At 43.3% G+C, this 23,740-nt stretch overlaps 1 protein-coding gene across 2 annotated transcripts in view; it reads right to left on the bottom strand.

The window, feature by feature from the left end:
* The window catches only part of mmp25b (matrix metallopeptidase 25b), a 36,730-nt gene that overhangs the window by 7,982 nt on the left and 5,008 nt on the right, over positions 1-23,740 (bottom strand). For both annotated transcript variants that reach the window (XM_029120113.2, XM_034292475.1), the window contains 4 exons: positions 3,004-3,136; positions 2,486-2,621; positions 1,934-2,223; positions 1,449-1,628 (listed from right to left, as the gene is read on the bottom strand). In XM_029120113.2, the coding sequence (XP_028975946.1) occupies positions 1,449-1,628; positions 1,934-2,223; positions 2,486-2,621; positions 3,004-3,136 (739 nt within the window). The remainder of the gene's footprint in view (positions 1-1,448; positions 1,629-1,933; positions 2,224-2,485; positions 2,622-3,003; positions 3,137-23,740) is intronic.

Here is a 23,740-nt window from a genome sequence, read left to right as displayed (position 1 = left end):
ACCCAGGGCCCACTGCACCAGCGTAAGGTCTGACGATGGGTCTGATGATTTCATCCCTGTACCTAACAGCAGTCAGGGTACTGTTGGCTAGCATGTGCAACCCCCCACGGCCTCCCCAGACCATCACTGACCCACCGCCAAACCGGTCTTGCTGGATGATGTTGCAGGCAGCATAACGTTTATCATAGCATCTCCAGACTCTTTCACGTCTGTCACATATGCTCAGTGTGAACCTGCTCTCATCTGTGAAGAGAACTGGGTGCCAATGACGGACATGCCAATTCTGGTGTTCTCTGGCTAATGCCAAACAAGCTGCACGGTGCTGGGCTGTGAGCACAGGTCCCACTAGAGGACGTCAGGCCCAGTTTGGTCAGAAACATGCACACCAGTATTCTGAGAAGTTCATTTTGTATGGCTCTGGCAGTGCTCCTTCTGTTCCTCCTCGCGCAAAGGAACAGATACCGGTCCTGCTGCTGGGTTTCTGCCCTTCTATGGCCCTGTCCAGCTCTCCTCATGTAACGGCCCATCTTCTGGTATATCCTCTATGCTCCTGAGATTGTACTGGGAGACACAGCAAACCTTTTTGTGATGGCACGAATGGAAGTGCCATCCTGGAGGAGCTGGACTACCTGTTCAAACTGAATGGGCTGCAGGTATCACCTCATACTACCAGTAGTGACAAGGATACTAGCAAAACACAAAACTAGAGAAGAATCAGGAGAGAGCAATTGTCTGTAGCCACTCCCTTTTTGTGGGTTGTCTATGTTGCCACTCCAATGCACCTGTTGTCACTTTGATTTGCACCAAAACAGATGACATTGATTCACAATCGCTTATGCTTTCTAACTGGACAGATTGAAGTTGCACTGACTTGGTGTTATACTGTGATGATTATGTACCCCTTGTTTTTTTTGAGCAGTGTATATTCAATCAATGTAGACTATTGGGCTCTAAACTTAGCTGTTTTGTCTTGGTGATTAGCTATTTTAATTAGGGCCAACTCCACCTGTGATTCCCAGTGTAGGTTAAAATCACCAATAATAATCAATTAATTTGATATAAATGTGGCCAATTGGTTCATTAGGTGATCACTTAATGCATAACTCTTGGCAGATCGAGGGATAATATACTCAAAGAACTGCCAAATTACTTTCTGTTTGGATGTGCATTGACGCTACTGGTGCTTGCAGTTCATGCTGTCTCACAATAACTTGTGCATAATATTTAATTGTATATGAGCCCGCTCATTCACACGGATTACAAATGTTCCCCTTGTGATTTCAGCTTTAGAATTAGGGATTGGTGTGGCCTGGCTAGTCAAATGGTTAGTGCTGTTGCCAATAACATACATTTGTTGATTTTAATATCTACTTGAATCCAGCCCACTACTTTTGACTCAGTTCCCTCCATTGTCTAATAAAATTATATTTTTCAAATAATCAGTATACCGTAGAGCTCCTGAATGGCCATCTTGTCATCCAGAGGGAGGCTGTAAGTTGACATATCCTTCACAGCTCCTTGGTAGTAAGGCTTCATGATGGATGGAACCGAGGAGGAGTGGGACAGGCCAAGGGCATGGCCAAACTCATGTACCGCCACTGTGAAAAGGTCTGTGGTTACACTATCCCCTGAGAAAAAAAGCATGTGTTGTTAACCGATTATTCGTTCAACAAGACTAGCCATATAATTTATCTGTCTGTGTTTGTTGAATAACAGTCCTTTACATTCATTCAAACATTTATCGACGTACTTGTTCTGGGCCAATTTCTTTTACCTTGAGACCTTCATTATTTGCCAGATAATTATCATTAATGAAGTTCAACAGGGCTACTGAGCTAAAAATAGCTCACAATAATTTTCTGAAGTGTCAGATCCCCAGTCCTCAACAACCCATCCCTCCTATTATACATACAGTATATGTGTCTTTAAATACCTTCGTTGCTCCAGTACTCATCGTCATCAAAGTGTGTGTCACCGGCAATGTCATCCCTCCCTGGGAAGAATGCGTGGGCCAGTGTGCCCCCTCTGCCGTCAAAAGGGTACCCGTCGTCATGAAGAGAACGGGAAAAAGACACTCTGATGTCCCCGTCACTCCCAGAGAGATGTCGGAAGCTTAGGGGGGCTGCATCACTCCAGGCCTTTAAGGCCAGATTCAGGATCCTATTCACCTCCTCAGGATGGGAAACCGAGCTTGACAGAGAGGGGTTTGGATAACTGTGGACACTGGATAAAGGAAAGACATCAGTAGTTCGAACGCTGTACCTTAATACACAATACGCTATAATATTGCTTGCCAAGTGTAGCAAGGTACCTTGTGGAAAGTAACTAATAACAAAGTCCCCCACCATAAAATATTTTGTCCTCCAGGCAGGCTTAATCAAACACTCAAGAGAATGTACAGTAACACTTAACAAAGAAGATCACTCTAATGGTGTTACTGTTTGAATGGGTGTTTCGGTTTGCATCAACTAAAAATGTTGCGTACCTCCATGTTAGGTCGGTCCTGTCCCATCGAAGGCCTGACAGGGCATATCTTTTCCTCCTCTTCAACATGTCCTCTGTTCCCATAATGTCAGGGAGAGAGCATCTTGGTGTGTTCATTAGATTGATAGTAGCTTCATCTGAACACAGGGGCATATGACACCTAATGACTTAATTAAAGCGTTCATCTACACTCCAGTATAATATTATAATGCATTGTAACAGTGATTTTCATAATTATCTTATTATGAAAATCATTGGAAAACATTCTTATGCATAGAGAGACACAAACTTTATAAACCTTGATGAGAGACATAAAAGCTCATATTTGCATACAACAGGTTTCTACATGTGTTAGTGTTACCAATTGGTGCATCTTAAATGTTAATTGAACACTCCTTATAAATTCTCGGCACCTCAGGGACTATTATCAGTACAAATACACAATCAACAACAAAGGATACTAAAATTGGCTTAAAGTGTCATGTAGCAAAGCTTTACTCTAAGTTGACAATACGTTACCCAGTATGCCTGTTTCCTTCAGCCCTCCGAATCTCTGCATCTGGCGAATCGCCTGCTCAATCCCGTCCTTTGTCTGCAGCTTGCTTGTTCGTGGGTCAGGAGGAGGGAGGTACCCATACCGGCTCAACCAATCCTGACAGAAAGCAGGGGAGAGCAAATTTGGATTTCAGTTGTTGCGATGCTAAGGAACACAGTCGATGACAGCCACCCATCCTTGAACACAGTACTCATTACAACAACAAAAACAGGACAAAAAACTCCAAGGATTTTTTCCTATCCAATGTAGTAGCATTTAATTAGTTTTTTTCTGAGCAGCCGCTAGTGGGTGCTGTCTCACTTCTTCACAGCGAATGAACATTCAACCTGAAGTGATGGTCATTCATTTCATGGGTGACCTTGTGGAGTTAGGCGGGATCTTGAAAAGAAACAAAACTGCTAGTATTCTGATAAAAATAAATAAAGTTCTTAACGTTGTCCGCAGGCTCAAATTACTAATGGATAGAGCCTGATAACAGCACATTGTCACTACTGCAGTGATGTTCATTATTTGTGGCTTCTGGGCTTGACCAAACTGATCAGTTGAGAATGTACACCAAATAACAACAGATTATTTGGTCTATGCCAAAATACAAGTGGCCCTGTATAGCTAGGTATTGTTTTTGTTGGCTTGTCTAAAAGATAACATCATCTGAGCTTTTTGTTGGTAAATGCCACTTTGTGATATTCTTGATTTAATAATTTCTCATCTTTGCTATTTTTCCATGTGCCACTTCTATTGATAATGTATTGCAGTGTTTCTTCATCCTGGACCCAAAGGGGTGCACATTTTTGTTTTTGCCCAGGCACTCACACACCTGATTCAAATTAAAGGCTTGATGATAGGTTGATTATGTCAATTAAGTGTGTAAGTGGTAGGGCAACATTTGAATCAGGGGGTGAGTGCTAGGGCAAAAAAAATAATGTGCACCTCTTTGTGTCCCGAGGACCAGGATTAAGAAACACTGATATATTGTAAATCACAAATGCACTACACCTTGCTGTGAATGTGCTTTCCAACATGTTGCAAATTATGCACACTTAAAGTTGTTTGAAGCTTTACATTTTGTGAGCAAATAAATTGTAATTTCTAATAGCTTCTACATACAATTATTTAGTGACTGATTCCTCAGCTATGTTTGCTAATAGTCAGAGAGCCATGGTGTTGGCCCAGGGTTACTTGTTTCTTCAAACTGGAGATGTGATTGGTGACTTCCTCAATGACCTTGACACGCTCACAACTCATATTATTGGGTGACTTCAACCTTTCAATTTCTGACGTAGTCATTTTTTACAGCTTATTTTTTCCACTCCTTTTTGTCTTTCTCTGTCAACTCCTACTCACAAAACCAGCAATGCACTTGATCTAATCTTTACTAGATGCTCTCCTCCACCCCTACACTCTCAGCCCCCACCAGTCTTACCCTGACACAACACTTTCAGTCTCCCCAACTCTTCTTGCCTCTTCAATTCTGTTGTCTCTCCCATCTCCTACATCCTTTTTCCTTGCTTCTTTTGAGTCTGCCTCTTCCATCCTGCTGTCCTTGCTTTCAAAGTTCTAGGATTCTCATTGTCCCCTTTCCTCCTGGCCAGCACCGCCATTCCCTTAAGCTCTGTGACTTAATGACTCACTGCTAGCTCACTGGAATGGGCTTTAGGCAACTGAAACTGAAGGAAAACAAAACTTAGAATGACCTAGCCTCATTCAAATCCCTTCTTGCCCCCTTCTCTTCCTCTTTATCTGCTGCTAAACCAGTTTATATCGCTTGAAATTTCATGCTTCTTCCTCTAACCACAGGAAACCCCTTTTAACCTTTTCCTTACTCCTTCACCCTCCACCTCCTCCCTGCCATTCTCCCTCTCTGCAGAACAGTCCCAAAAACACACTATATGGCCAAAAGTATTTGGACACCTGACCATCAAACCTATTTGAGTTTATTGGATATCCCAATAAAAAGATGTCATGACAGAGCCATATGTCATCTTTCGCAGTTCAAACATTTTTATTCAATATATATTTTTTTGATCTCAATACATTTCAGTTGATGCTTTGCGTTCAATATTAATTATTTTGTTTGTTCTTATTGAAACAAAAGTAACTCCATACCATTCAGCTTGTAATCAGCGCACAGTTCAAAAGCCACCATCCATGATGGGCGTTCATTAGTGCACGGGTGACTTGCACTTCTGTGAAGGCACCATTAATGTTGAACAATATATACAGGTTTTGGAGCAACATATACAATCCAACCTAAATTTTGCTTCTGCATTTATCTCAACCCCACCAAATAGGAAAGGTGCAAGTGTCTGCCATACATGATTCCGGGAAGTAATTAACGTTAACCTTTTTTTTTACATTGTAAGCTTGAAGGCTTGTTTGCATCGAATGAAACAGTTTGATTGCAAATGAAACAGTTCCAACAACGTTTTTTTGCTTTTATTTCTTATCCTTAAAACACTACAGCAAGTTTATTGTGTACTTATATTCATCTAGGTACTTCTACATTTCTCCTTAGGACTACTTGTAGTTCTTGTAAAAAGATACAGTTTCAGCTTCAAGTGGAAGCTGGTTCCACCATTGTGGTACTGTGGAAGAATTTAGTGAGGAAATAGAACTGTTTAAAAGAACCGGCAGGGATGCCCAGACTTCCCTCTCCCCAGACACTTCCTCCAGCTCTTCCGGGGGGACACCGAGGCGTTCCCAGGCCAGCCGGGAGACATAGTCCCTCCAGCGTGTCCTAGGTCTTCCCCGGGGTCTCCTCCCGGTGGGACGGGACCGGAACACCTTCCCTGGAAGGCGTTCCGGAGGCATCCGAAACAGATGCCCAAGCCACCTCAGCTGACCCCTCTCGATGTGGAGGAGCAGCGGCTCTACTCCGAGCTCCTCCCGGGTGACCGAGCTTCTCACCCTATCTCTAAGGGAACGCCCAGCCACCCTGCGGAGAAAGCTCATTTCGGCCGCCTGTATCTGGGATCTTGTCCTTTCGGTCATGACCCAAAGCTCATGACCATAGGTGAGAGTAGGAACGTAGATTGACCGGTAAATCGAGAGCTTCGCCTTGCGGCTCAGCTCTTTCTTCACCACGACAGACCGATACATCGACCGCATTACTGCAGAAGCTGCACCGATCCGTCTGTCAATCTCCCGTTCCATCCTTCCCTCACTCGTGAACAAGACCCCTAGATACTGACTTACTGCCGGCAATGCGGACCAAGCTCCTGCTTCGGTCGTACAGGGACCTGACAGCCCTTAGCAAAGGACCCAGGACCCCATATTCCCGAAGCACTCTCCACAGGATGCCGCGAGGGACACAGTCGAATGCCTTCTCCAAATCCACAAAACACATGTAGATTGGTTGGGCAAACTCCCATGAACCCTCCAACACCCCGTAGAGGGTATAGAGCTGGTCCAGTGTTCCACGGCCCGGACGAAAACCACACTGTTCCTCCTTAATCCGAGGTTCTACTATCGGCCGTATTCTCCTCTCCAGAACCCTGGCATAGACTTTCCCGGGGAGGCTGAGAAGTGTGATCCCCCTGTAGTTGGAACACACCCTCCGGTCCCCCTTCTTAAAAAGAGGGACCACCACCCCGGTCTGCCATCCCAAAGGCACTGTCCCCGACCGCCACGCGATGTTGCACAGGCGTGTCAACCAAGACAGCCCCACAACATCCAGAGACTTGAGGTACTCAGGGCGGATCTCATCCACCCCCGGTGCCTTGCCACCGAGGAGTTTCTTGACCACCTCAGTGACTTCAGCCCGGGTGATGGACGAGTCCACCTCTGAGCCCTCATCCTCTGCTTCCTCAATGGAAGATGTGACGGCGGGATTGAGGAGATCCTCGAAGTACTCCTTCCACCGCCCGACGACATCCCCAGTTGAGGTCAACAGCTGGCCACCTCTACTGTAAACAGCGTTGGTAGGGCCTCTCCTGAGGCGCCGGACGGTTTGCCAGAATCTCTTCGAGGCCAGCCGATAGTCCTTCTCCATGGCCTCACCGAACTCCTCCCAGGCCCGAGTTTTTGCCTCCACAACCACCCGGGCTGCAGTCTGCTTGGCCTGTCGGTACCCGTCAGCTGCCTCAGGAGTCCCACAAGCCAACCAGGCCTGATAGGACTCCTTCTTCAGCTTGACGGCATCCCTTACTTCCGGTGTCCACCACCGGGTTCGGGGATTGCCGCCTCGACAGGCACCGGAGACCTTACGTCCACAGCTCCGAACGGCCGCTTCGACAATGGCGGTGGAGAACATGGTCCACTCGGACTCAATATCTCCAGCCTCCCTCGGGATCCAGTCGAAGCTCTGTCGGAGGTGGGAGTTAAAGATCTCTCTGACAGGAGACTCGGCCAGACGTTCCCAGCAGACCCTTACAGTACGCTTGGGCCTGCCGAGTCTGTCCAGCTTCCTCCCCCGCCATCGGATCCAGCTCACCACCAGGTGGTGATCAGTTGACAGCTCCGCCCCTCTCTTCACCCGAGTGTCCAAGACATACGGCCGCAGGTCAGATGAAACGACAACAAAGTCGATCATCGACCTGCCGCCTAGGGTGTCCTGGTGCCATGTGCACTGATGGACACCCTTATGCTTGAACATGGTGTTCGTTATGGACAAACTGTGACTAGCACAGAAGTCCAATAACTGAACACCACTCGGGTTCAGATCAGGGGGGCCGTTCCTCCCAATCACACCCCTCCAGGTGTCACTGTCGTTGCCCACGTGGGCGTTGAAGTCCCCCAGTAGAACGATAGAGTCCCCAGTTGGAGCACTTTCCAGCACCCCTCCCAGAGACTCCAAGAAGGTCGGGTACTCTGCACTGCCGTTCGGCCCATAGGCACAAACAACAGTGAGAGACCTATCCCCGACCTGAAGGCGCAGGGAAACGACCCTCTCGTTCACCGGGGTAAACTCCAACACATGGCGGCAGAGCTGGGGAGCTATAAGCAAACCCACACCAGCCCGCCGCCTCTCACCATGGGCAACTCCAGAGTGGTGAAGAGTCCATCCACTCTCAAGGAGTGTGGTTCCAGAGCCCAAGCCGTCCGTAGAGGTGATTCCGACTACCTCCAGTCGGAACCTCTCAACCTCACGCACTATCTCAGGCTCCTTCCCCGCCAGCGAGGTGACGTTCCACGTCTCTAGAGCTAGTTTCCGTGTCCAGGGATCGGGTTGCCTTGGCCCCTGCCTTCGACTGCCGCCCGATCCTCTACGCACCGACCCCTTATGGTCCCTCCTGTGGGTGGTGAGCCCACGGGAAGGCGGCCCCACGTCGCTCCTTCGGGCTATGCCCGGCCGGGCCCCATGGGGAAAGGCCCGGCCACCAGGCGCTCGCGTGCGAGCCCCAACCCCGGGCCTGGCTCCAGGGTGGGGCCCCGGCTGCGCCATACCGGGCGACGTCACGGAACTCAAATAATTATTCATCATTAAGGGGTGTTTTGAACCGCTCTTAGTCTGACCCGTCGCCTAGGACCTGTTTGCCTTGGGAGACCCTACCAGGGGCATATAGCCCCAGACAACATAGCTCCTAGGGTCACTCGGGTACTCAAACCCCTCCACCACGTTAAGGGGCGGATTACTCTCCTTGGTTGTTTACCACAGATATTGACAAGTCTTTTGTGTGCCTGGCAGTAGTTGAAAAGGTTTCAAGTTGGGTAGAAGCTTTGTGGTACAAATTTTCATATTCCATAGTACAATGACATCATATTGCTTGTTCTAGGTATAATCCAGTAATTTAGTAAGGCCATTTTGTGTTTCAGCTCTGCTCACTTGTACAGGATGTGCCCACAAAAGATATCTATAGTTTTGGCTAAACATCTTGTTATCTTTCTAAGCCGAAGTTCGCAGAGAAGCTGGTGAGACATGTAGACTAACCATGCATAGGAGGGGAACAGAGTGGGCTGTACTGAATGTATATAGGCCTGAGCTCAACCTTGAACTGAAAGCTCTTGACCTGACTTTGCAGAGTGTGCTTGTTAACTGCACCATGTTTGTAAATCTTGAATAAAGCTTTACTTATGAAAATAATCCACAGTCTCTGTGCCTTTCCCATTAATGATTTCCACAACAACACAAAAAAACAATGAGCCAAAAACTGCTGTAAAATGTTTGAGACAAGTGATAACAAGGTTTGGTGTACCAGAAATGATTTTATCCGACCAAGAGACATTGAGTGTGTATTGTTTATTAGTGACCACATGCCTGCTTATTTGTTCTGTATGTGTGACTGTTCCGTTGTTTAAGGTTTAATGTAAAGGTAGAAAAATGTGTGTGACATTGATGACATTTGTGAATCAATTATTCCCAATTTAGGCTACATATTCTCTACCAGTCAAGATAAAATCATAAAAAATAGTAATGGGAGGCTAATAGTAACCTAGATTTTATTATTTTTATTTTCACTGCTGTTATTAAATGTTATTAAATTAAATATGGTATAAACTAATTTAAGTATTTAAATTAGTCTAATTTAAACTATGTTCTACTTCCCTAGTACAAAGATCCTGAAGGGTACATTTGTGTAAAAATAATATATTAAAGGCTTTTGCCATATAAACTTCAAATTCTATGTTATTAACACTAGAATCACCAAATGCCTACACTGTAAAACAAAAAATATATAATTATTTAACAGGATATGCCCTGTACAAGATCCCGGATACAGGCGGCCGAAATAAGCTTTCTCCGCAGGGTGGCTGGGCGATCCCTTAGAGATAGGGTGAGAAGCTCGGTCACCCGGGAGGAGCTCAGAGTAGAGCCGCTGCTCCTCCACATGCTTGGGCATCTGTTTCGGATGCCTCCGGAACGCCTTCCTGGGAAGGTGTTCCGGTCCCGTCCCACCGGGAGGAGACCCCGGGGAAGACCTAGGACACGCTGGAGGGACTATGTCTCCCGGCTGGCCTGGGAACGCCTCGGTGTCCCCCCGGAAGAGCTGGAGGAAGTGTCTGGGGAGAGGGAAGTCTGGGCATTCCTGCTTAGACTGCTGCCCCCGCGACCCGGCCCCGGATAAGCGGAAGAAGATGAAGATGAAGATATGCCCTGTATTCTTTTACATTTTTTTCTGTTATCCCATAAAACAATGACATGTCTGTGGATTTACAGATATTTGCAATAATTTAAATGTACACCCTTAAAATCAGAGAACATTTAGCTACATTTAATATTACATTAATATTATGTTTATTTAACTGCAATTTATTGTATTTGTACAGATTTAAATGTAAATTTATGTAAAATGTGAGGTAATATTTTACACATAATAAAATTACAAAAATCAATAGTAAAGTTTTGTCCTTAAAATTGCAGTTTATTTAAAGTTATTTTATGTTTTACGGGTAATTAATAGTATTTGTACAGACTCAAAAAGTAATTTATTGGAAATTTCTGTTGAAAGACAAATCAAACATTATTTTACAGATTTTGTTCTGTGAGGTAGTGTGGGATCATGGGAGTTGTTCTCTTTACCACCACTATGCTAGTACTAGCAGGACTGCTAACAAGCCTGCAGCTAAATCTATCTGGAGTGCCCGTGACATCTAGTTCTAACAGAGAGAAGCTGCTCACATACACGTCCCTCTAGAAGAAAAACCAACAGCGGAACAGTCAACACAAGCCATTGTAACGTACTCCAAGTAGTTTTAGCCAGAGTCTTGTTAGCAGGCCTGCTAGCACTGTTAGCATAGCCTAGTCGATGAACCAGTTTTTCAAAGCTCCCTTTCAGTGCATATGGTGATCAAGTTTATTATCAATGTCATATATGTTGACACAGAAGGGTGCTGGGATTAACCAACAGAAAACAATGCAACCAGTGTTCATTTTGGGCTCCGGCAACAAATCCATATTTGGGGAGCTTTTCCAGAAAGGAGCCAGATTTTTTTTAATGGGGGCTTGCTCTCTTCTACATTGTCATTATTATTATTTGTTGTCATTACAAACTAAAATGTAGTTAATATTTGGTTTTACCATGCCCTGGCATTAAAGAAATACCTATGTGGTCCATGACAGCAAGGCCAGGGTTCATGGTGGAACTCCGGAGCTATGGCTTAGGGCCAATCCACACACACACGTTGTCTTTTGTTACATCAATAACTAAAATTAATTAAAGACTGTTACTTTTACATTGTCCCATAAAATGTTATTGTCATGTGTGCACAGTTGGTATTTTGGCATAAGAGTGGTTCTAAAGGAAAAGTCAAGTGTTTGTTGGAATGCATGAGGGTCATTCGATGGGCTACATGAATATAACTGTAATGTCACCATGATGTCAATCCAGCCATTTCCTTTTCATATAGGCCTACATATGCAGTGTTTGCTCTGTAGCTGTTATGTACCAGTGGTGGCTGTAATGAGATTTTTGTTTATTCCTCTATCTCCATTGCTGTCAGTCCTCATGTTGGTTCTTTTTTTTTTTTTTGAAGAACCACTTCTAAACATGGGGCATATACTTGCTTGTGTTAAGGCCAACTAATGTACCACTGCTGAGTAGGCTAATGTAGAGGAAACACTGCATATGGGTCAGTGTGTTGGAGTTCTGATGGAACCATAGACTGAGAGTCTATGATTGATTTGTGTGTGTGTGAGTGTGTCTATATTAATACAACTATACCATACACAGTCGGGGAGGAAAGGATTACAAAAAAAACGTAACTGTAATCAGTTACGATACCAACTAAAATATTGTAGTCGGATTACTTCAATTGAAAAAGAAATAATTATGCATGCTTATTTTTTTTATGTTTTAAAAACATAATCTTTGAACCAAAATAACAATTGAACACCTCAGTTGAGTGTGTGATCATCATTCGCGCAAACGTGGACGCGCATAAGCAGTTTAGTGACTGATGAAGCGCAAGTTTAATTGGTAAAAACAGTGTGAATCTATATTAGCTGACTCATTGAAGCGTGATTTAGTTATCTACTCGACGCATGTTTCTCAGAACAATGATAGGGGATAGGCTTACCTCGTGTTATATTAGTTCAAGTCTTATATATTATATAGTTAAAATGTCAAGGTTTATTTGCCAAATGCCAGAGGTGGGGGACTCAAGTCACATGACTTGACTCGAGTCTGACTCGAGTCACAATTTTCAGGACTTGTGACTTGCTTGATTAAAGTATGAAAATGACTTGACTTGACTTTGACTTGAGAACAAGTTACTTGAGACTTGACTTGAAGTGGAAGACTCGACAATGACTTGAACTTATAATAAACAAACAGCAATAAAATTATTATATATGTTGCGAAATCAGCACCACGAATCAGCGTATGTGCCTTTAACGCTGCACAATTCAAACCACGCCAAACATGGCAGACAGTAACGTTAGTTGAGCTCCACAAATAGTATCGTTTGTATACAAGGACTTTGAACTGGACCGGGTAAATAAAAAAAAGATTTGCCAGATGCAAAATATGCAACAACGTCAAATTTCATTTCGTTATTTCATTTCGTTATTTTAAGAACCACAAGGAAAGGTAAGAAAGTAATCTCTATATTCAGTTTCACTAAGATCTATAACGATTAAGTTACTAATGTAATGAATTAATCTTTTGTTTGTCAGAATTTGGCCTTGGTTGCATATTATGTTTTTTTTTTCTTGTTAGAAATGTGACCATTATCATTAATGAATACGTCTGGTAAATAGATGAAAGGGAATTTGACTATAACAGTGGCATAGCCTGAATTTTAATGTTGATGGGCATCTTAAAATGAGCGGGCATGTATATTATAACACGTAGGCTATAATGTCTGTATTAAATGTGGGCATTTTCAAGTGTTTGTGGACTGCGTGTGGAAACTAAAAAGCATTGTGCTTACACCATAACAGTTAACTTTACTGCATGAAAGGCTAACATGGAGGCGCCGATGTGATTACTAGCACCTAAACATTTCGAATAGTTTTTTTTTTTTTACTCATACAGACAAGAATAATTACAACGTAATTACATATTAGGCAGTTTTTCAGTCACAATAATTAGTTTATAAGGTTGTTATTATTAGCCCTTATTACATGGATTGGCTGAACTCCAGTGCAGAATGCGTGTTATTTCTTGATAACAGACCGTTGCCATGAAAAACAGCGCGTTGCTATGGACGCAGCAGGATTCTAACCAGAGACGGAACGGACTATTTTCTTTAGAGGAAGCAATACAATCGTATTTAAATCAATAAATTCCTTTTGAAATCAATATTTTGTGTCAAATTATAGATTTATTTGGTAGGTAGCCATGTAATAAGCGGGATAAGGTATAGCGAGGCGGTTGTTATAGCGAATACAACCCCTTCAGGCTGATTCAAGATCCCTCCGCTTCGTCCCCCCCAAAAAATTGTACCGCGGAGGAGAAAAATATTTGATTTTGAAATCGAGCTTCGCACTGAGCGCACGTCAGAAACAGAGTGTGTGTGTGTGTTCCTCTCTTTAGTACTATGACTTGACTTGAAACTCGACTAGGACTCGACTTGACTTGCTTAGGGTGAACCCTTGACTTGACTTGCTTGATTTATCTGAACTGTGACTTGAGACTTGACTCGAGACTTGATGGTTAAGACTTGAGACTTGCTTGGACTTGACCATGTGTGACTTGTCCCCATCTCTGCCAAATGCACTGAACAATTGGCTTTACGATTGCAAACGCGAGTTCGCGTGCCTAGGGTTTCTGCAACGTTTTGACAATGTTGGTGGTTGTGGAGCAAACATTAGACTACTGTAGATGAATGTACACGTGAAAAGCTACGGATATCTTAATTTTCATATACAATAATGTCAATATCCTTTTTGAGAAATTTACATTTATTTTTCAACAATGTTTTGAAGCAATTAGAAACATGAATAAAACAAATAACAGAAAAGTTTAACACATCCTTTGATTTTGGGTTATGTTCAGATAAACAGCCAAATTCTGGAAGATCGCGGGTTATTGGATTAATTGGAACTACTGTGTAATTTAGAGATGTAGCCCAATCATATTGAAGTAGAAAGCAATGGTTTTGAAACCCTTTCCAAAGGTGCTGTACAAAACCCATAATTTAAAATGCAACTTCCGTTTTTGACCAGCTATGTAAACTCTTAACACTGACTGATCCAGCAAAAGGTGTTCAACTGGTTATAGGCAATTCCGATTTGTTTTCGAATGCCTCTTAATGTGAAAGTAATCCGATTACGTTATTGATTTTGAGTAATCTAAAAATGACGTTACTGATTACAAATGTGGACAGGTTACTTGTAACTGTAACGGATTACCTTTAAAAAGTAACCTATCCAACCCTGACCATACATTATTACATGTTTATTCTTACACTGCAATTAATTAATTATAACAGCCTACAAATAAAACTAAATACACAAATGTTCTTAAAACAATCTTGGTCTCCTATCGCTGGTCAATTTTGTCTGTTTGAGTTGGTGTGCTGCTGCTGGGCTATTCTGTCGATCCACTAGTAGGCTAATGGCTGTTACCTGGATTGTTTTACACCTACCTGCTTTTTATTTATTTTGAATGAATTGTAGAATGTCATCAAAGAACAAAAGACTGTTTTGTGGGTTGTTTTAGACAATCCAATTGAATTGTCTATCTATCTAGCTTGTATCTAGCTAACTGACCAGGCTAGCCTAGCTTGGGGAAAAAAACACGGCTAGCTAATGAAAAGTTACTGATATACTTTTGTGAAGTCGGTCACTCTGCTAGTAATAACTCTGATTTATGGCAGCTTAAATTTTTTTCAAATACTTTAATCCTTAAACTGTCCATAAAAAAAGAGGTAGCTGGTCCATTCACTTACCTTAGATAGGCTATCCAGCTAAAATAAATATCTAATTTATATCTAGATTATTGAATATTTTATTCAGTTAATGAATACCAAGCAATATACCTAAGTTGGAGTGAATCAAAATATATGTAACATTCCATGTATTGATGTACATAATATATAAATTCACTGATACTACTTATTCTAATTCCAGAGACTTGCTCATCAAGGCAAGGTGATGATTGAAAGTATGTACAAAAAAAACCACAGAGGATGTAATTTTTAAGAAGTCATTTTAAAGAAACAAAGATGTGAATGTTTTATAGGTGTTTATTGTATTATAGATCATTATTTAGTCCAACAATTTGATTGATACTCCTTATCATAGCAACCATCTTCATCTCTCATCTAGTTTTCCTTTGTGTAAGTTACCCACACATTTAGTTTTTGTTTTTTTGTATAGAAAACTGTTTGTAGCTGTTGAGTAATATTTTGCATGCCTATGTCTCCATCAGTAATCCAATAGTTTATATTGTTTTTTTGTGTGTGTATATGTTTTCCCTTCATGATCCAGGCATTTTGGGAATGAAATATCCTCCCACAAGATCTTCAGAGACAGTGAGTATTCTAGTCATCCTGACAAAAAGACAGTGAATGGATACCGTACACACTAGTGGCTATTTTGTTGCCAGTGGGTTTATGCACATACATTTTTTTGTTTTCCCAAGAATTGACAATTTTTGTGGGAAGAAACACATGGTTAATGGACTGCACTTATAGCGCTTTTCTACCTTAACAGTACTCAAAGTGCTTTATTCTTTTGCATCTCACCCATTCAAACACACTCACACACTGGTGGCGGAACACATGAACACAAGAAGAGCTTGGCCTCAAATCCATCAGACAATATTTGACTCATCAATGCTGTTCTTGAGTTTAAGGTCATAGCCAGTCATCCTGACACAGCTGGACAATGAGTCTAGTGGTGCCAAATCTAATACAAAATGCACGTAGTGCCCCAAACACTAAGAACATGAATCCCTATTTCCAACAACTTTTCCATCATGCTGGCCGGTAGGATTTGTAACACAATGGGGGTGTGCAGTAATGTAAGTTAGCGGGTCATTCCCACAAAATTATCCATGAAGTAGCTCATGGCCTCTAATAAGTCCCATGATATATGAAAAAAAAAAATATTCTGTACAGATTTTTCGTTAAACAACACTGAAATGTATGATACCATTTGTTAGATGGATATATGTTAGATAGAGGTTGGCCCAAACCTGTTATGTATGTGTAGGTATACGGGGAAGAAGAGGCACCCAACAGATAACCAAGTCCACCACTAGTAAGTATCAACTGCAGTATATAAGATATGCCAATTGTAACCACCATTCTTAAACCTTACATTGTGATTAATATACACTACCGTTCAAAAGTTTCGAGTCACATATTTCCTTGTTTTTGAAAGAAAAGCATTTTTGGGCATTAAAATAACTTCAAATTAAACAGAATTACAGTTACATGTTGTAAATAACTTTTATATTTTTTTTATGGAATATCTACATAAGCGTGCAGAGGCCCATTATCAGCAACTATCAGTCCTGTGTTCCAATGGCACATTGTTTGCTAATCCAAGTTTATCACTTTAAAAGGCTATTAGAAACACCTTTTGCAATTATGTTAGCACAGCTGAAATCTGTTGTGCTGATTAAAGAAGCAATAAAACTGGCCTTAGACTAGTTGAGCATCTGAAGCATCAGCAGTTGTGGGTTTGATTACTGGTTTAAATGGCCAGAAACAAATAACTTTCTTCTGAAAATTGTCACTCTATTCTTGTTCTGAGAAATTAAAGTTATTCCCTGTGAGAAATTGTCAAAAAACTGAAGATCTGGTACAACGTTGTGTACTACCCCCTTTTTCAGAACAGCTCAAACTGGCTCTAACCAGAATAGAAAGAGGAGTGGGAGGCCCCAGTGCACAAATACATTAGTTTGTCTAGTTTGAGAAACAGACCCCTCACAGATCCACAATTGGCAACTTCATTAAATAGTTCCTGCAAAACACCAGTCTCAAAAAACAGAGTATGTTTTGTCTTCCTTCCTCTGGGTTGGCACACTGAAATGGCAATAAACTATTTTCAAAGACATGTTGTCATAATCAGTCTTTTATTTAATCATCGGGAGAACATTGACGGAAAGACCATCAGACATTTCATAACAGGGTAAACGCTGCTGCAGCTAATACAATTATTAGATGGTTGGTTTGAGTTTGGTGTACCAATTGGCCCACAAAATATTTCAACTACATTTAACTGAATGTAATAAAGTTTGTTTAAGCTTGTTTAAAGGAATGGTATAAAAGAAAATCCTACTTTTTAAGGACTTCTCAGTAGATCTTTGTCCTTTTTTCTCTTTTTTCCATACAGATCCACCAGGGATGGATCCAGCTGATTACTGGCAATTTGGAAGAGAATTGTTCTATCTGCTATGTTTCACTGTCACTTCTGGTACACATGTAATGACCTTTTGCTTTGATTTGACTTTATTTGTAAGTCTCCAATCCCACTTTAATTGAAACAGTGAAAATCTTCTAGATGTATCATTAGGGTTCCTATATACCTATTGTTATTTTAGTTTTCTTATTCTCCCCTTCCATGAAGTTGCCCAATAACTCAAGATGTTTTTGGGCAACTTTTTCTCTATTTTGGCACATTGAAACTACAGGCCACAAGTAACTCCCACAAATCAAATGGCTTACATTCGCCCATAGGTGGCGATACAGGCCACACCCCAATGTTTCTTTTTTCAAGGTGATGATATTTCCACAAAATTGTGACAAATGTATGCAACTTGGCACAAATGCTTAGTTTTCCATGAGAAGTAAAAAATAACTCAAGAACCCATAAAGTTTGCCATTTTGTATTTTTCTATGTAGCACAAATGTGGCTAAAACGTACAAAAGTCTTGTAATGTCCCACTCGTCCAATTGACTTGTACGTCATTACACATGTATGGGATACATGTCTGACTGAACGGTGTTAAAGGCTAAGAGATACCGTATCGCTCGACACATTCACAAAATTTGTAATGAGTTCTAAACCCACAAACTGTCAGCTAGACCCAATTCCAACAAATTTACTTAAGGAGCTATTTCCTGTGCTAGGTCAGCCAATGTTGAACATAATAAATTGCTCCCTTTCCTCCGGATGTGTACCAAACTCACAAAAAATAGTGGAAATTAAGCCTCAAAAATCTAATCTGGATCCCGACATATTAAACAATTATAGGCCAATATTGAACCTCCCGTTCCTCTCAAAAATCTTAGAAAAATGTGTTTCCCAACAACTGAATGCCTTCCTGAAGACAAATAACATTCATGAAATGCTCCAGTCCGGTTTCAGATTCCATCACAGTACTGAGACTGCACTCGTGAAGGTAACAAATGACCTTCTAATGGCCTCAGACAAAGGTTCCGCATCCGTCCTGTTGCTTCTTGATCTTAGTGCTGCTTTTGACACTCCCTTCTCCTAGAGAGACTGGAAACCCATGTTGGGCTACGTGGACATGTTTAAATCTGGTTTAAATGTTATTTATCTGAAAGATATCAGTTTGTTTGTGTGGATGGCATATCCTCTGACATGTCAAAGGTATGCTGTGGTGTTCCTCAAGGCTCAGTTCTGGGCCCATTATTGTTCTCACTATATTTGCTGCCTCTGGGCGATGTAATCCAAAATCACAATGCTGATTTTGCTGATGACACACAGTTATATATTTCAATGAAGCATGGAGAAGCCCCAAAATGTGCTACTTTGGAAGCATGCGTTTCAGATATTAGGAAGTGGATGACAGAGAACTTCTTGCTCTTAAACTCAAGAAAAACAGAAATGCTCGTTTTAGGACCCAAAAAACAAAGAGCGTTGTTAGCAGATCTCACTGTGAACATCGACGGCTGCATGGTCGTATCCCAAAAAACTGTAAGAAACCTCTGCGTTACCCAGAGATGGGGACAAGTCACACATGGTCAAGTCCAAGCAAGTCTCAAGTCTTAACCATCAAGTCTCGAGTCAAGTCTCAAGTCACAGTTCAGATAAATCAAGCAAGTCAAGTCAAGGGTTCACCCTAAGCAAGTCAAGTCGAGTCCTTAAAAGTTTCAAGTCAAGTCAAGTCACAGTACTAAAGAGATGAACACACACACACACACACACACTGTCCTCTGTTTCTGACGTGCGCTCGGTGCGAAGCTCGATTTCAAAATCAAATATTTTTCTCCTCCGCGGTACAATTTTTTGGGGGGACGAAGCAGAGGGATCTTGAATCAGGCTGAAGGGGTTGTATTCGCTATAACAACCGCCACGCTATACCTTATCCCGCTTATTACATGGCTACCTACCAAATAAATCTATAATTTGACACAAAATATTGATTTCAAAAGGAATTTATTGATTTCAAAACGACAGTATTGCTTCCTCTAAAGAAAATAGTCCGTTCCGTCTCTGGTTAGAATCCTGCTGCGTCCATAGCAACGCGCTGTTTTTCATGGCAACGGTCTGTTATCAAGAAATAACTGGAATTCAGCCAATCCATGTAATAAGGGCTAATAATAACAACCTTATAAACTAATTATTGTGACTGAAAAACTGCCTAATATGTAATTACGTTGTAATTATTCTTGTCTGTATGAGTAAAAAAAAAAAAACTATTCGAAATGTTTAGGTGCTAGTAATCACATCGGCGCCTCCATGTTAGCCTTTCATGCAGTAAAGTTAACTGTTATGGTGTAAGCACAATGATTTTTAGTTTCCACACGTAGTCCACAAACACTTGAAAATGCCCACATTTAATACAGACATTATAGCCTACGTGTAATAATATACATGCCCGCTCATATTAAGATGCCCATCAACATTAAAATTCAGGCTATGCCACTGTTATAGTCAAATTCCCTTACATCTATTTACCAGACGTATTCAGTAATGATAATGGTCACATTTCTAACAAGAAAAAAAAACAACATAGTATGCAACCAAGGCCAAATTCTGACAAAAAAAATATTAATTCATTACATTAGTAACTTAATCGTTATAGATCTTAGTGAAACTGAATATAAAGAGATTACTTTCTTACCTTTCCTTGTGGTTCTTAAAATAACAAATGAAATTTGACGTTGTTGCATATTTTGCATCTGGCAAATGTTTTTTTTATTTACTCGGTCCAGTTCAAAGTCCTTGTATACAAACGATACTATTTGTGGAGCTCGACTAACGTTACTGTCTGCCATGTTTGGCGCGGTTTGAATTGTGCAGCGTTAAAGGCACATACGCTGATTCGTGGTGCTGATTTCGCAACATATAAAATAATTTTATTGCTGTTTGTTTATTATAAGTTCAAGTCATTGTCGAGTCTTCCACTTCAAGTCAAGTCTCAAGTAACTTGTTCTCAAGTCAAAGTCAAGTCAAGTCATTTTCATACTTTAATCAAGCAAGTCACAAGTCCTGAAAATTGTGACTCGAGTCAGACTCGAGTCAAGTCATGTGACTCGAGTCCCCCACCTCTGGCGTTACCCTTGACCCTGATCTCTCCTTTGAGGAACTTATAAAATATGTCTCAAGAGTTGCTTATTTTCATCTTCGAAACATTGCAAAAATCTGAAACTTTCTATCAAAATCTGATGCAGAAAAACCTATCCATGCTTTCGTTACTTCTAGACTAGATTACTGCAATGGTCTTCCTTCCGGTTACCCTGACAAATCAATAAATAAACTTCAATTAGTGCTGTACACGGCAGCTAGAATCCTAACTAGATAATTTTTTTTTAACACATTACTCCTGTACAAGCGTCCTAACACTGGCTGCCTGTTAGGGTTAGGACTGATTTTAAGGTTTTACTGTTAACCTATAAATCAATAGGACTTGCTCCTACTTACCTGGCTGAAATGATCCGGTCATACATACCTACACGTAACCTATGATCGCAAGATGCAGGCCTTTTAATTGTACCTAGAATTTCTAAACAAACAGCTGGAGGCAGCGCCTTTTCTCATAGTGCTCCACTACTGTGGAATGATCTGCCAATTAAGGTTAGAAATGCAAACTCAGTGGAAACTTTCAAGTGTCTACTAAAAACTAATATCTACAGCACGGTTTATAATTAGGTGTAGCCTGGTCTCTGGAACCACACTCGTTGAGAGAGGATGGACTCTTCACCACTTTGGAGTTGCCCATGGTGAGAGGCGGCGGGCAGGTGTGGGTTTGCTTATAGCTCCCCAGCTCTGCTGCCATGTGTTGGAGTTTACCCCGGTGAACGAGAGGGTCGTTTCCCTGCGCCTACGGGTCGGGATAGGTCGCTCACTGTTGTTTGTGCCTACGGGCCGAACGGCAGTGCAGAGTACCCAACCTTCTTGGAGTCTGGGAGGGGTGCTGGAAAGTGCTCCAACTGGGGACTCTATCGTTCTACTGGGGGACTTCAACGCCCACGTGGCCAGCGACAGTGACACCTGGAGGGGCGTGATTGGGAGGAACGGCCCCCCTGATCTGAACCTGAGTGGTGTTCAGTTATTGGACTTCTGTGCTAGTCACAGTTTGTCCATAACGAACACCATGTTCAAGCATAAGGGTGTCCGTCAGTGCACGTGGCACCAGGACACTCTAGGCCGTAGGTCGATGATCGACTTTGTTGTCGTTTCATCTGACCTGCGACCGTATGTCTTGGACACTCGGGTGAAGAGAGGGGCGGAGCTGTCAACTGATCACCACCTGGTGGTGAGCTGGATCCGATGGTGAGGGAGAAAGCTGGACAGACTCGGCAGGCCCAAGCGTACTGTAAGGGTTTGCTGGAAACGTCTGGCCGAGTCTCCTGTCAGAGAGATCTTTAACTCCCACCTCCGGCAGAGCTTCGACTGGATCCCGAGGGAGGCTGGAGATATTGAGTCCGAGTGGACCATGTTCTCCACCGCCATTGTCGAAGCGGCCGCTCTGAGCTGTGGCCGTTAGGTCTCCGGTGCCTGTCGAGGCGGCAATCCCTGAACCCGGTGGTGGACACCGGAAGTAAGGGATGCCGTCAGGCTGAAGGAGTCCTATCAGGCCTGGTTGGCTTGTGGGACTCCTGAGGCAGCTGATGGGTACCGACAGGCCAAGCGGACTGCAGCCAGGGTGGTTGTGGAGGCAAAAACTCGGGCCTGGGAGGTGTTCGGTGAGGCCATGGAGAAAGACTATCGGCTGGCCTCGAAGAGATTCTGGCAAACCGTCCGGCGCCTCAGGAGAGGGAAACAGTGCCCTAGCAACGCTGTTTACAGTAGAGGTGGGCAGCTGTTGACCTCAACTGGGGATGTCGTCGGGCGGTGGAAGGAGTACTTCGAGGATCTCCTCAATCCCGCCGTCATGTCTTCCATTGAGGAAGCAGAGGATGAGGGCTCAGAGGTGGACTCGTCCATCACCCGGGCTGAAGTCACAGATGTGGTCAAGAAACTCTTTGGTGGCAAGGCACCGGGGGTGGATGAGATCCGCCCTGAGTACCTCAAGTCTCTGGATGTTGTGGGGCTGTCTTAATTGACACGCCTGTGCAACATCGCGTGGCGGTCGGGGACAGTGCCTCTGGGATGGCAGACCGGGGTGGTGGTCCCTCTTTTTAAGAAGGGGGACCGGAGGGTGTGTTCCAACGGAGGGTGTATTCCAACTATACACTTCTCAGCCTCTCCGGGAAAGTCTATGCCAGGGTTCTGGAGAGGAGAATACGGTCGATAGTAGAACCTCGGATTCAGGAGGAACAGTGTGGTTTTCGTCCGGGCCGTGGAACACTGGACCAGCTCTATTCCCTCTACGGGGTGTTGGAGGGTTCATGGGAGTTTGCCCAACCAATCCACATGTATTTTGTGGATTTGGAGAAGGCATTTGACTGTGTCCCTTGCGGCATCCTGTGGAGAGTGCTTCGGGAATATGGGGTCCTGGGTCCTTTGCTAAGGGCTGTCAGGTCCCTGTACGACCGAAGCAGGAGCTTGGTCCGCATTGCCGGCAGTAAGTCAGACTTGTTCCCAGTGCATGTTGGACTCCGGCAGGGCTGCCCTTTGTCACCGGTTCTGTTCGTAATTTTTATGGACAGAATTTCTAGGCACAGCCAGGGGTCGGAGGGTGTCAGGTTTGGGGACCACACGATTTCGTCTCTGCTTTTTGCGGATGATGTTGTCGTGTTGGCCCCTTTAAACCAGTACCTTCAGCATGCACTGGGACGGTTTGCAGCCGAGTGTGAAGCGGTGGGGCTGAGAATCAGTACCTCCAAATCCGAGGCCATGGTCCTCAGTCGGAAAAGGGTGGCTTGCCCACTTCAGGTTGGTGGAGAGTGCCTGCCTCAAGTGGAGGAGTTTAAGTATCTAGGGGTCTTGTTCATGAGTGAGGGAAGGATGGAACGGGAGATTAACAGACGGATCGGTGCAGCTTCTGCAGTTATGTGGTCGATGTATCGGTCTGTCGTGGTGAAGAAAGTGCTGAGCCGCAAGGCGAAGCTCTCGATTTACCGGTCCATCTACGTTCCTACTCTCACCTATGGTCATGAGCTTTGGATCATGACCGAAAGGACAAGATCCCGGATACAGGCAGCCGAAATGAGCTTTCTCCGCAGGGTGGCTGGGCGATCCCTTAGAGATAAGGTGAGAAGCTCGGTCACCCGGGAGGAGCTCAGAGTAGAGCCGCTGCTCCTCCACATTGAGAGGGGTCAGCTGAGGTGGCTTGGGCATCTGTTTCGGATGCCTCCGGAACGCCTTCCTGGGAAGACCCCGGGGAAGACCTAGGACACGCTGGAGGGACTATGTCTCCCGGCTGGCCTGGGAACGCCTCGGTGTCCCCCCAGAAGAGCTGGAGGAAGTGTTTGGGGAGAGGGATGTCTGGGCATCTCTGCTTAGACTGCTGGCCCCGCGACCCAGCCCCGGATATGCGGAAGATGATGGATGGATGGAGATATGTCCCAAAA

The sequence above is a fragment of the Esox lucius genome, chromosome 5 (genome assembly GCF_011004845.1).
Source record: "Esox lucius isolate fEsoLuc1 chromosome 5, fEsoLuc1.pri, whole genome shotgun sequence".
Taxonomy (NCBI): domain Eukaryota; kingdom Metazoa; phylum Chordata; class Actinopteri; order Esociformes; family Esocidae; genus Esox; species Esox lucius.
The sequence above is the reverse complement of the archived record's forward strand: the minus strand, read 5'-3'. Positions and strand labels throughout refer to the sequence as shown.